Raw genomic sequence first — 14,128 nt, forward strand, 5'->3', positions numbered from 1 at the left:
GGTCGAGAATGCTATACGTTTTTAAAGCAACGAATCCTTTTTTTCAGCACTCTGCATACGTACGTATATACATGTACAACGCGTGTGCATACGATAGAATGTAGCATATATAATACATACGTGTATGTACGTATTTAGCGACGTCATCGTTCGAATTTCGTTGAAAGTAATTTTCTGTGTCGTAACGTTTTATAATACAATAACGTTTTATGATACAATGTACACATTGGCTTCAGTATGCATGCTCGTCTATTTTTCTCTGTTTGAAAAATATTTTGACATGAGAATATTCTAAATTGTGCAACAAAATACATATAAAATAGAATGATAGGCAAAGCTACGGGATAAACGCGTTGGGAGAAAAGAGAAAGAGAGAAAGAAGTTGTACAAGTTGAGCAAGGTAAAACGGACGCTAAAGTACGCTGAATCTTTCTTCACTTTTTTCCTTCACTTTTAATAATTTCTTTTGTCTTTTTTTTAGTTTCTTAGTACTTTCACCTCTATTATTCCGCTGATTTAGTTAGTTAGAATCGAGGAACGGAGTAATCTTACGCTTCGTAAAAGATACAAATGTGTATGCACAAATCCTAGTAATAATTGCGAAGTAACATTGAACACGACAATTAGCAACTCGTGTGATATTTCGCACAATCTGTTGTACTATTTTGTAACTATATTGTATGTCATTTTTTCCTTGTACTCACGTGCACTTTTACCTACGTGCACACTACTGCGTCGAATTGTGGTTATTAAATTTCGCCTTGGAAGATTTTACTCTTAACACTGTTCTAGTAATAACACATTTTTTTTTAGTCTTACTCAATCTACTTGATCATAGATTAGTGTTATGTAACATACACTGTAAAATGGCGAAACGAACATTATTTTATACCTAAAGTAATATTAATGTTACAGTATTGTCGATGAACATGAAACGAAGAATTCAGAAGGAACGATTTGAAAAATAATAATTTTTAATAGTGTTTATAATATCGAATACAAAAAATACACACTTTGAACTTTTTATAGGTAATAAATAATGGTAATTGCATTACGTTTTGTGATAACGGGAACTCGTGATATGAAATTTCTAATACGTTATATTTGTTTTGCATAAAATGGATAATAGATACGATATTATCCATAAACGTTGTTTTTAAATTTAATATACGTGTCATTGAAGACTTTTGTATATTTTTCTTTAGTAGGAAAATCATGTTACACGTTTAAGTTGGTTCGATTCACAGGCGTAATTGGAGGCTTTAAAACGTCGAAAATTAAGTTGGCAAAGCACTAGGAAAGGGAATGGTTCATACTTCACGTTTTACCTTTATATTTATCCTTTAAAATTCGCCTATACTAGATATAATGACGCTACTCGCTTTCGAATAATCGTATTCTACGAGCGTCATTATGATTGCAAAATAGGGCTGTTATCGCAGACAATGACTTAAGCGCTTCTTCAGTACCGCAAAACGGATAACAATTACGGAACAACAATTACCAGGTGCTGTGGTAAACCAAGAAAGAAAGACAAGTAAGAAAGAAGAAAAGGGAAGGACAATAAGAGAAGCTAAGGGCAGGATGGAGGGCGAGGAGGGAGAGAAAGAGAGCAGAAAAGCAATTTTTATCTTTTCATCCCGGTCGATATAACGCTTTAACAGGCCAGCGGAAAGTTATAAATACGGCGTCAGCCTGGGAACTAATTATTCAAATATCTGTAGATGGGCGGCAGTAAAGAAAAAGGAGACAGACAGAGGGAGAGCCGATGTCCACTTAAAGGCTGCTAGCATGAATTTACTCCGGGGGAATATTGGCGCGCTACGGGGGTAGCCAGTGCCAACGAAACTTCAAGTATCTACGTTATTTAAGGGGGGTACGAGATACGTACATTCGAGTTCCATCGTCGACCACTAGAGATTCCATTCGCCATAAAATGGAGAAAAGTGGAAACTTCCTTCCCGAGTGTAAGAAAGAACGAGAGAAGATATTGCGAAAGTCCAACATCGTCGGCCCTTCTTTTTTCCTTTCTCACTTTTCTGTTTTCCACCCTTTCTTCGTTTTCTCTTTCTTCCCTGCAATTCTCGACGCTCTTTCTCTCTCTCTTTCTTTCGCCTCTCTATTATTTTCTGTTCTCCTTCTTTTTTTCTTGTCTTGTCTCCATCCCCTTGTCGACGTTCTGTCCTTTTTTTCTTTCCATTTGATCTTGAAACTCCGGGACGCTACCGGTTCGCACGAGACTGGCACGGTCAAGGGAAAATTTCGAGTTTACCTCCTGAATTTCTTGTTGATCTTTCATCTGTTCGGGCTGTACCTGTCGGAACTGGCTGGCTAGCAAGTTATCGAGAATTCAGCCAAGTAAAAAGTTCCTAGATCCGCGCGATAAATCTAGTTAGCCGATCGCCAAGTTGTTCCCCCGGCCAGATAAGAATAAAGTTTCAGCGAGCATGCTCGGGTCGCCATTGATTGAGTGTGTGGAAGTTCGATTTAGCCGCGTTCGTGTAATCAGCTGCCTAATGAGCCGAACGCGGAACCTACAGGCTCTCCCGGTAATGGCGAGCCTTATGCCGACTATGTCTAAGCCACCAGCCATAAATCACGGATCACCTTCGCAACGACACGGCGAATCGAAGGGTCCAGTAAATATAGTAGCAGATAGATTTCCTTAAACGAGATATATCCGCTTCTGATGGCCGGTCGCGCACGCGAAATATAGGTCACTTATTGAAAGATGGTACGGAGGAAATGACGCAGGAAATTTCCTTGCTACGAGGTGTCACTTACTTTCACTATTGAATTTTCATGACTATTTTGAGAACGCGTCAACGTGAACATCGAGCAGTCGAAAGTGGTATTATCGCGAGTTTTATGCGTTTCATCTATTTTCGCGAATAACTTTCGTATATTATTCGCAATTTGTGCTTATGTTTTAGAAGAAAATTCATGTTTATTTTTCTCAAGTAAATATTGCGTTATGGAAGAAAAAATTGAGGACGAAGTATGCACTTCGCGCCAAGTATGTAACTGATAAACTTGTTACGTTTTATCAGGAATACCACAATTACATGGCTAGTAAACTTATTTTAATGTAATTGTATGGCTATATATTTCATTTCTATGTCATTTGCAACAAAAAAAAATTTCTACTTTTGTATACGATTATTTAATATATTAATTGGATGATTTTTTTATACGATCACATTAGATCTTATTCAAACATTGTCATTCTTAAAAAAAATGAAGAGAACTCTTCTATTTAGAGATAAAAGAAATTCCTCTTTATTTAAACAACGAAACATTGCATTAATCAAAAAAAAAAAAAAAAAAAAAATGCAACGATATTAATTCGAATAATACACGTTCATTTTTATTCTATCGTTAAGCAATATTTTATGAAAACGCTGGAATTATTTTAGATTAACTGTATTTCAATTGTACGGTTGTATATACATATATAAATCTGCTTTTTTAGTATATACAATCTGAAACAAGAGCTGATTACGAATCACTCAAAAGTCGATAAACTTTCAACGTGAATAAGCCCGGATAAAATTTTTGATCGCAAATGGTTACTCTTTCTATCTAAGGAAGCCTTTCGGGCGAACCGATCTCATCTCTACGATCTTTTCTTTTAAAGCTGATTTTCATTCAAAGAGTCTTGCCAGTATGAAAGCTTTATCATAGTATGGATCTATAGTAACTCCTCAATTTTTCAGCCTACTATCCCTTAAAGCTTTCGTGGCAATTTTTCGTATAGATCATCCGATATGAATTTCGATTTTTTCAACATTAAATCCGGGGAACGAAAAAGTATATTCGACAAGATCAGTTGGCTTTCTTTCCTATTAACTTAGAAATCGTAGATTAGCGATCAGATGTTATAGCTATCCTCTTGATCGATGGCTTCTCACGCGGAAAGCGTAAAAAGCATTATTATTAATGTAATTCCTAAAAATTTGCTTAAAAGACTTTTAAAAAAGATTTAGAAATCTTGTTGGAAAATTGATATTTGGAATTTTTCGTAAACACGAAAAGATCTGCGATTAATGCACGTTTAGGCAAAAAACAATTTTTTCAATTTGTAGTCTTTTTAGAAAGGATAAAATGTCCGACTTACAATTTAATATGCGTATTTTCGTATTATATTTATACAATTTTATATGTGATTTTTCAAGTTAAGTTAAATTCCTATTATACAACACTACACGGATAAAATATATAATAAAAACATAGGTCATTTGATTTATGTAACACATACTTTCTCTGCAATAAGTAACATTATGTATATAGTTTGTTGAAACACATTTCATGACTAAGAGATTGTGCGTGACATGGCAAATTTTACGGATGAAATACTTTTGTACAATAGTACAGATGCTTCGGTACAGATAACTTCTAGTGTGATTACTGATAACAAAATCTTACACATAAAAATAAAGATTCCTGTTATCGCAAAATATGTAAATAAATAAGCATGCAATCATACACAAAGAATAAAAGATTTCTTGTCGAAGAAATTTTATTCCTTCTATACACACCGTTCGGGGAATATTTTACAAGTTACCTAATATTACATGGAAACAAGAACGTCGGTTTCTGTTCTTATTTTCTAATCTCATCCATCAAAAAACCATCCTTGCATTTTCCACCGATCGGTGTTCCGATAATCGACCGTTCCGTTAATTAGAATTCTATAATAATCGATACTCTATTGTATAATTAATAGAAACGACAGTCAAGATGGTAGAAGTTATCAGTTTTGCCAAAATCTCACAAAGATTGGTCTCACAAATCTCACATAGATAAAAGCCACAATTTCTTCGTCCGAAGAAAATTAAATTATATGAAAAACGAGATATTAAAAATCCAATCGTTAATCAAACTCCTAGAACCTGTTACCATTTGTAGCGTTTAGCTCATTCAGCACCTTTGTCGCGTGATTTCATCGACCGACCGCATATCCTGTAATCTCTAAACGTCTCAAATAATGAAAGAGGAAAATTTACAGGCAATATCTAATGTTCGCGAAACGAGCAACGCTTTGACATTCGCCGTTCGGTCGACATCGATCGTCGAAAGCGTGGCAGTTCGAGGCCTCGTAAAAAGGAAATAATAATTTCATGGACACAAGAGAAAAATCGATATTATAGTGGCTACGTAAGCGTTTTAGCGGGAAGAAAATTTTTTAAAGCGAACCGATAACGCATGGGGGAGAAGGATGGGACAGAGAAGGAAGAAGGGAGTTTGAGACATTCCGAGAATACTGAGAATAACATTCAGGGGGCAATAAAGAGATAATGCCGAGCTTTCAGAAACGAAGAGAACGTCCCCCTGGTAAGTTCTTAACGGAACGTTCCAACGTCCTGAGAACCTTCTATCCTCGAACGAGGCAATTACAGGCTGTGGTTTACCGGTCGCGTTTACACCCATAGTCTGCTACCTTAGTATAGGCTAAGCCCCCGTACGATCGTAAACTTAGCTGACGGGGTTCAACCTCTTTGGCATTGCCGTTCGATATCTCGAACGGCTAGCCTGCTGCACCGAGTTCCGCGTCGTCAAACCTGACCCGTTTCTCCGGGTATCACCGATGCTAAAACAGCAAAGCAGACGCACCGGATAATAGTAAACAGATATCGGTGAAGTTAGTTTCTTTAACGTGTGCAAATTTTTCTTCGTTTACAGATAGAACCGATTATATTTTCTTACGATAGGAAACTAATCGATAAAATTGAATATCGCATGCATCGATGACTTTGTATCGTGTACCAGCTCAGTTTCTTAATTTTTAATTTTGCACTGAGTAGCGACATTGTTGCAGAGTTCTAAGATTATTAAAGCACTGGTAATTAGATAATTGCATGTTGTATTTTTCTTTTTCTTTTTTTTTTTTGCCGCTTCAATATGAGGAACGAAAGAAATTAAAAGCGTAAATTCGATAAACTATCGACAAAATTTGCTGTCTAACGTTATCATTATTTGAGAATGCAGATATCATATATTATTGAAGATAGGTAGAGAGACTATAAATAAAGCAAACGTGCATGTAACTGTGTATACTTTCTAAAAGATAGTATCTTTTCATCGCTATTATATATTCTAAACCCATTAATTATCAATGGAGTATTCACGAATAAAAATTATATAAAACATTTCATTTTATCGTACCGGCTCTTTTTTTCTCATACAAGTTGTAGATGCATGCGTTCCATTAAGGTCCATTATTCTGGAAAACCATTCGGTTGTCAATATTCTATCATAAATATTATAACACATTGAACTCACACAATGTAGGTATATTCAAAGTAAATATTTTAATCCCTTTAAAATGCGTAGTATTTCAAATAATATAAATCACATTGAGACGGAATGCTGGTTACGTGTGAATATTTCTTTTATCGACACGTTTTAATATAGCCGAACACTGGATGCATAACCATATTAAATCAAAAATATTGAAATACATTAAAACGTCGAATATTTCTTTAGAATGGAGCAATTTTAAATCTCAGCTTTAAATGTTGAGTCAGAGAAAGATTTTCCATAATTCGAACGCACATCAGTTTTGCATTAGCTTTTACTCTGACAATAAGTATCGGAGCTTTCGATGAACTTATACATAGTTTATACATTAAACGTTCTCGAATGCGGTAGAAACGTCGAAATAACAGTTTTTTTGAAAATGTAAAAAAGAAAGTTGTTAATCTTCCGCTAGGTTTTCCTCGAGTTCCTTACTTTGTTAAAGTTACGAAACATTTCGGGCGTGATTAATACATTGCATAAATTAAATAGTGTTTTTTTTTTTTTTTGTTCATACTTTCAATGAAGGTTATTAATGATCAAACTACGAACTAAGTTTCTAAAGATAAAGCAATCAGGGATTTTAACTGGTTCACCAAATGGTGAAGATATTGATTATGCAGCCTGCCATTTAATAGCTCTATCAGACTGGTATCGGGATTAAAAAGCATTTAATATTCCGGCGATCGAATTTTATAACGTCGTTGCCATTCTCCACATATTTTATTTGCAATATTACAATTAATTTCCGCAGCACAGCAAAGTTATATCTGGCAAACTTTGCAGCTAATTAGACTTAAGTGTAACTTTGATGTAAATTCGCGAAGCTAGTGAACTTTGCAAGGAACTTTAGATTACAAATTTGACAGTGTTAACGACTTTATTAATGTATCGGCATTGACGGAAGATCAATTTCTACTTTAAATATCCGAAATTCTAATTAATTATCCAATTTTATGCTAATCGGACGTTATTAACATAAGACAATTTTCTCTACATTTTAATGTTCTTTACCAATTATCTTACTTCATTAAGATTTCATTATTATGTCCAACTGACAGTGACAAAAAAAAGTGTATGATATATCTAAAGTATGTTAGAAAATTCTAAAGACATATGCATACAAATGTATGTTGAGTAACTAATATTTTAGAATGTTTAATGTAAAACATATAATGTATTAACAGGTAACGTAATCAAAAGAAAACACAAACAGACAAATATTTGTCATCACTTCGATCCACAGCATTATCTTGATAATGGAGTAAATCTAAATTTAACTAACATTTTTTATTTATTTATTTGCAGCAAACGCAAAACCATTGACATTCGATGAAGTGTACAATCAAAGTAGTCCGACCAACTGTACAGTATACTGCGGTGGACTAACTAATGGTCTAACAGAAGAACTAATGCAAAAAACTTTCTCGCCTTTTGGATCCATCCAAGAGATTCGTGTATTCAAGGACAAGGGTTATGCTTTTATCAGGTAAACGTTAAATTTTTACATTATCTTCGCAAATTTATAACATACAGTTTCCATATAAGAGTTCACGTATAAAACTGGCTACGTATAAAAATCATGCGATAGTTGCTGTTAATATTTTCGTTTGATTAGTCGTTTATAATACAGAAAATAAAGCTGTGTACACGTGCAATGCTTCGAGCGGACGAAATTTACACAAATAACAATTGAAATGTTTCGTAATTAAAACTACAAAATTCGTGAAAACATTCGTAAAAATGTAATACGATATCGCATCTATAATAACGCGAACAATAATTAACTGGCAAACTTTTCCAGCGTGAAATCCTAGCAAGGTATAATTTTCTATTTTTATTCTTTTAATCCACGGTAAAGTTCCTTGGTGGTTCAACGATTGTTTTAGAAAATTAGTGGTCTACAAAACTTGTAGTATATACGAAGACAAGCGCAACGTGGGCAGTTCTTTCGAAACTTATTAATTTCAAAAGTTTGCTCGCGTAAGTGTACAGCTCCGACGATCTCTCGATTCTTGACGTCCCTGAAGACTGTGGCGCATTGTTGTTGAAATGTCGTGGTGATATACGTTACGTGTAATATCTCTCGGAGATGTCAGTGCGACGGGAAGTCCCCACGGTGAAGGTAGTAGCGTTGAAGTACGCCGCAGTCAGAGATCATCGCGTGGAAGAAAGCGAGCAAAACGGGAGTTAAGCTGATCGATAGAAAAAGTTCTCACGTACAACGCCGAGTTTGAGATAATAAATTCTTCACGCTAAAGCCGGATTTCCTTCCGGCGGACAAAAAGTTTTAGGACCGGCTATTCTAATTGCTAGATATATTAAAGTTATTAGTTTTGCAAACTAATAATAAGACTCATAAAAAGTTATTTGTAGACTGGTCGTAGTCGATCTCCGGAAATCATTTGTCTTAAAAGTTTATTAATTAACGTTATCTTTCTATGATATACATATGTCCTTATTTGTTGGGAAAAATATTCTACTTAAAATATTGTGCCTTATTCCTAGGTCAACAATAAAATATAAATTCATGGTATGTAGAATAAATATAAATGATAAAACTTGTGGAAGAAAATTCTTCTTAAATTAAAATAATTAACTCATAATTATGTCATATGCTAATCTATCTACTTTGGCCTCCTCGCTACCATTTACATATCACCATCTTTCTCGTATGTTGTTGTAGTATGTAGAAGCTATATTAGTCTCTATATAAGATTGCTCCAATTTCTACATATAATTAATATCATAATTTTTCCATAAATTACATATAATTTGATCATATAATTAAACAACGAATGCGTTTATGCAAATTCATACGTTTATGAACATAATTAAAGAATTTGCACTTAAATGTGCTTTTTCTTTTAAATATTTGTAACAACCAGCATATATTGTGTGTGTATATATATATATATATATATTACGTGTACTCTACTATTTTTATACATTTAAATTTTTCATAACGCACGAATATTCGCAGTCAGATTATATGAAAAATATGAAAATTGAGTGGATCTTATAGGAGAGACGCTAAATACATCAATTATAAAATCGCGAGTGAAAAATGAATACTATAAGAGACAGATATTTAATGGAACGGAAGGGACGATAAATTCACTTAATAAATATCGACGTAAAAAACGTATAGTTTAATTAACCGTACTTTACGTCGGTTTAATAAAATGCTAAAAAGTATAAATTCGAGCCAACGTTCCTTTTTGCCAAATTTCGCTTGGCAAGCGTCTAAAATCGAAAAGCAAGAGGCAGGATGCGTCACGAAGTTTACCGAGTACACTGATAACACGATGATGTCTTTAACCGAACTTTTGGCATCTGACAGGGATGCAATGATGCTTTCAAAATTGATAGCTGATTTCGGAATGCGGCCAGAATCACTTGCGTATTCAATCGATATCTTCGAATATCGGTACGTCGTCATACAATTAGAGTGAAAATAATCATGACTCTGCAATTTCAGAGACCACGTACTGCAATCATGAACTTCTCTCATTTGCCTCCAGGCAAATTGTGCGTGATACAATCCGTTCCACGTGTGATTAGTTTCAGTTTTCAATTCAAGTCGTCGTGCGGTAATAAAGACAATTTACTTTTAACGGCAGCTGTGAAATTATTTTTGTTCGAGAGTTTTAATTCTATAAAATAAAAACTTGTGATACTAATGAAACTGTAAAATAGATTTGTACAAGTACGGGGCATACATAGCTGAGTCCTTAAATTATTAATATTTCAAATGTATTTTTATTAAACTAAAATAAACTAATACATAATAATAATAATTGTTTATAGTATATATATTATATACAGGATGCGGTCGAATAATACGTACAAGCAGGCACGAGATGATTCCTTATGGAAAAATAAGAACAAAATATGGAATAGAATTTTTTCAGTTAAGGCTTGGTTTACGAGAAAATCGAGTTTAAAAATTTATGAAGTATATTTGAATATGGCTCTATCCGGACTAGGCAGGATTAAATAATCGACAGGAAGTTATTCTACGTGTAAAAATAAGTCGAAAACGTAGAATAACATTTTTTCTCAAGACGCTTTGTTTGCGAGAAAAATAAATTTGAAAATTTATCATACGCGTGTACTAGGTCGGTTCTTAACTAAACGTGTTCGAACTTTATTTTCTTGAAAATGAAGCCCCGAACGGACAAATTTTATTCTAAATTTTCGACTTATCTTTACACCTCCTGAACAATCTCCTGTCAAGTATATTTGCTAAATTTTCAAACTTGATTTCCTCGAAACCTAAACCTGAAATGAAAAAATTTTATTCCATATTTTATTTTTATTTTTTCATAAAAAATCAACTCGTGTTCGCTTGTATACGTTATTTGGCTGCACCCTGTATACTATAATAAATAAGGTATTGTTCTCTCATATAGTTGTCTTTCTTTCACAATCTTCAAAGCAATTGTTGTATCTTACGTACAGCTTTGAGGTCGTAAAGGCTCAACCAGTTATGAAAGTCGTAAGTTTTATCACTTTATCCACATTTTTAAAGTTCACATAGCGATCATTCTCATCGTATTTATAAAAGCGAGAATTATTGAACGTCTGGCATACATTTAACGTAAATGAGATTGCACGATGGAACGTATTATTATCTAATTGTACCATCAACATAGTTAACATGGATGCGAAAAATTTATAAATATGTACATTATGTGTATAGTACATATTTTATCTAAAAACGAATAAGCGTATCAGTTATTTTTGTATTTGTAGTAAATTCTTATACCTTATGATAACGTACAATTCTTATGCATTCCTCCATAGATAATCTCACTCGAATTTTCAAGCGAAAATAGCAAAGATATATTTTATAAAAAATTAGTCAGAAATGATTTTCTACTTCTACGAAAAAGTTCTAATTGATTTTGTTCTTCAGCTATGTATTCCAATCCATCTTTCGCCCCTCATTTCAATTACTGTGATTTATTACTAATAGATAGGTAACGACAGCTTATCCGACAAGTTATTCTGCAATACAATTCATTGAAATAATGATCGGCGCGATCAATATATTATCGTTTCCATCGATATACGAGAATAAGGTGGCATTCACAAGCATCGTAATTTTTTTCTACTTTCTCACACTTTGCCACGTAAATACACATATACGCTACAGAGAGTAGACAATACAAGTTCCAATAATTGAATTCTATTGTCAAGAGAAATGAAGGCTATCAAATAACTCGGATGACTCAAGGAATCGCCTCTGATTCACGACTAATGCCTTCGCGGCTACTTACGTGGGGGAGAGAATGTATATCGTTCTCTGATCGCTAATCATATTTACCGTCTTGCTCGTCCCTTTCTCTCTTTCTAGCTCCTTTGTTGCACGTGGTATATACGCCTATCACACACGCATACCTTCTGTGGCAGCCAATCACACGTTCTAAAGTTCACGTGTTATGTTATCGCAATAACGGCATACATCATCACGCAATACCTTTAAATGTCCATTTCACGATTAGCCATTGTTAGAATGCAATATGGCGATATTTTGCGTGACGGAAGAACGATCATAATGGACGCGAGTAACAAAGATCGACAGATCGAAGAAACATTTTCACTTTCGATGTACATACATATATATCGTACCAATATCTTTTAATCCTTTTACGGTATAATAAAGCGGCGAAAAATTCAAAATGGGCAATTCATAGAATAATCAATGTTTCTCAAATATGATTTCTTTAAACTCAGAAATTTCTACCACTTGTGTCATTCATTAACAACAAATTGACTCACAGAAACGAATATGTAATTCGTATTTCGAGAACTAATCATTGATCTTAGCGTAATGAAATTGCGATAAAAATCGTGATAAATAGAATCGAGCATTCGATTTTACTTCTGAGAAGCATATTTCATAGTTCGCTCAAGATTCTCTTTAAAAGAGTTTAAAGGCGATCAATTTTCCTCCTGAATCGGAAAACCAGGAAGAGTATGAGAAGACGGATTCAAAACAAGCGATGCTTGTGGAAGAAAAAGGCGGATCATAAGGAGGCGAAAAAACTCTTTCTTCGTAGCAGTTCCTTCGAGTCTGACTTGGTCGATGTTTCTCGCGCACGTTCTATGCTGTTCGGCATCATTCTTCTTTCTTGTAGTCCCGCCGCTAGCAACCGCTGTTACCCCAGTATCTCTTCGTATGTCTTCTGCAGTTCCGCCACCCGCGGACAATGTCCGTCGTTCGGATATCTTCCGTCTAATTGCTCTTCCCTCTTTCATTCTTCTATAGTCAGAAACTCCGGAAACGAATATCTCGGGATGACGTATGGACTTACTCTTGGATACACTGTATAGATCGTTGCAGAGGAGTGAAAAAGAAGTATGGAGGATGTAAGAGAGGCGAAGAAAAAGAGAGAGAGAGGTCCTTTCTTCTCGGTGAAAAGAAAGAATCTTATCTACTACTGGTTATCGGTCGAGCTTTGGACGATGTGAGAACGAGGCGATGGCAGAAAAGGGGTTGGTTGCTGACGATGACCATCCTTCGTCGTACTCGAAGACGTGGATGGAGAATGAACTCCTGGACGGAGCTCCTATTGTGGCAGTCCCGGGCGAGGATGTTAAAAGTGACCTAATCTCTCGATAAATTCGATGATTTTTCGTTGGTCCTCGCTGGCAGCCGGTGTCGTATTCGTCAATCCACGATCGAGCTCTCGTGAGACGCTCAAGCGACGAAAATTGATCGAATTTTGTTGGGAAACGTGCTTGGAATGGACAGCCGATAACTGATATACGTTTTAAAGTAACTGGATATGGGATACGAGCATTGAAAGTGCTACCACCTAGTATTCGAATACTCCCAATCTTCTTTTTTTTTTTTTTTTACAAATATTAGCCTGCTCTTCTTTACGACATTTTGTATTTTAATATCGATGCAGATATTTTGCTGTGAATTTTATTTTTCAAAATATTGCTATTTAGTTTTCCTATTTACGATATAAATTGAATATGTTTCGTTTCAATTCAGTTTTTATATTATATGTATTATTATCCGTTCATGAAGCCTATAAAAAGAGGAATAAACGATAGCTTTTACCTACTTTGTTAAATTCAAATTCATTTATCCAAGTTATAACAACTAAGTGTAATAAAGTGTATAATTAAAAATGTTCGCGTGTACTGGAAGTTATAATAACGCGACTCGCTGCTGTTTCTTGCAATTGACAGTAAAATGATCAGCGAAACGATATTTTACTTGGCACAATAAAGCTTTCGAATCATAAATACGAAATAAATTATTCCCGTTACAAAATCAGTTTATCTGGCCACGTAATTGAATGCTTTACAAAGCACGTTATCCATTGCTGGGATTTATACGTGCAAACCTGAATCCAAAGCGTTTCTCAAGAAACAATAAAGTTACTTCGCTCATTGCTACGTTCGTCAAACAATTCAAAGGCATGTACAATACACAAAAACAGGTATTACGTTAAAAGAAACCATTTATCAATCAGAGTTACCGCTTGATTCTGAAGACTGCTATTTAAAAATGCATCTTTCTATACAATCTGTGACACAGCATCCACGATGTACAAGGAATAGAGTATAATATACAAAAGATTTCATACAGATCAAATTAAACGTAACGAAATAATAGAATTTCAACTTAACAATATCTTGCCTAAATACCTTGTTATATTCTGCTAAAAAAAAAAAAAAAAAAGAAAAGACACGATATGCGAGAATTAATTATTGTCCTTTACTTTTATAGTTTAAAGTTTCTCGAACTCGCTGCATCGTAATGCAACCCCGTTCATTAACGAACGGAAACTGCAGCCTGAATCCT

At 34.5% G+C, this 14,128-nt stretch overlaps 1 protein-coding gene across 8 annotated transcripts in view; it reads left to right on the forward strand.

Moving 5' to 3' along the window:
- Nucleotides 1-14,128, forward strand: part of LOC100643794 (nucleolysin TIAR) — a 580,836-nt gene that overhangs the window by 543,902 nt on the left and 22,806 nt on the right. For all 8 annotated transcript variants that reach the window (XR_007223602.1, XR_007223608.1, XR_007223603.1 and 5 more), the window contains one exon: nucleotides 7,606-7,786. Coding sequence is in view for 3 of the 8 variants with exons in the window: in XM_048404767.1 (XP_048260724.1) it covers nucleotides 7,606-7,786 (181 nt within the window). In the remaining 5 variants the exon portion in view is untranslated. The remainder of the gene's footprint in view (nucleotides 1-7,605; nucleotides 7,787-14,128) is intronic.

The sequence above is a fragment of the Bombus terrestris genome, chromosome 1 (genome assembly GCF_910591885.1).
Source record: "Bombus terrestris chromosome 1, iyBomTerr1.2, whole genome shotgun sequence".
Taxonomy (NCBI): domain Eukaryota; kingdom Metazoa; phylum Arthropoda; class Insecta; order Hymenoptera; family Apidae; genus Bombus; species Bombus terrestris.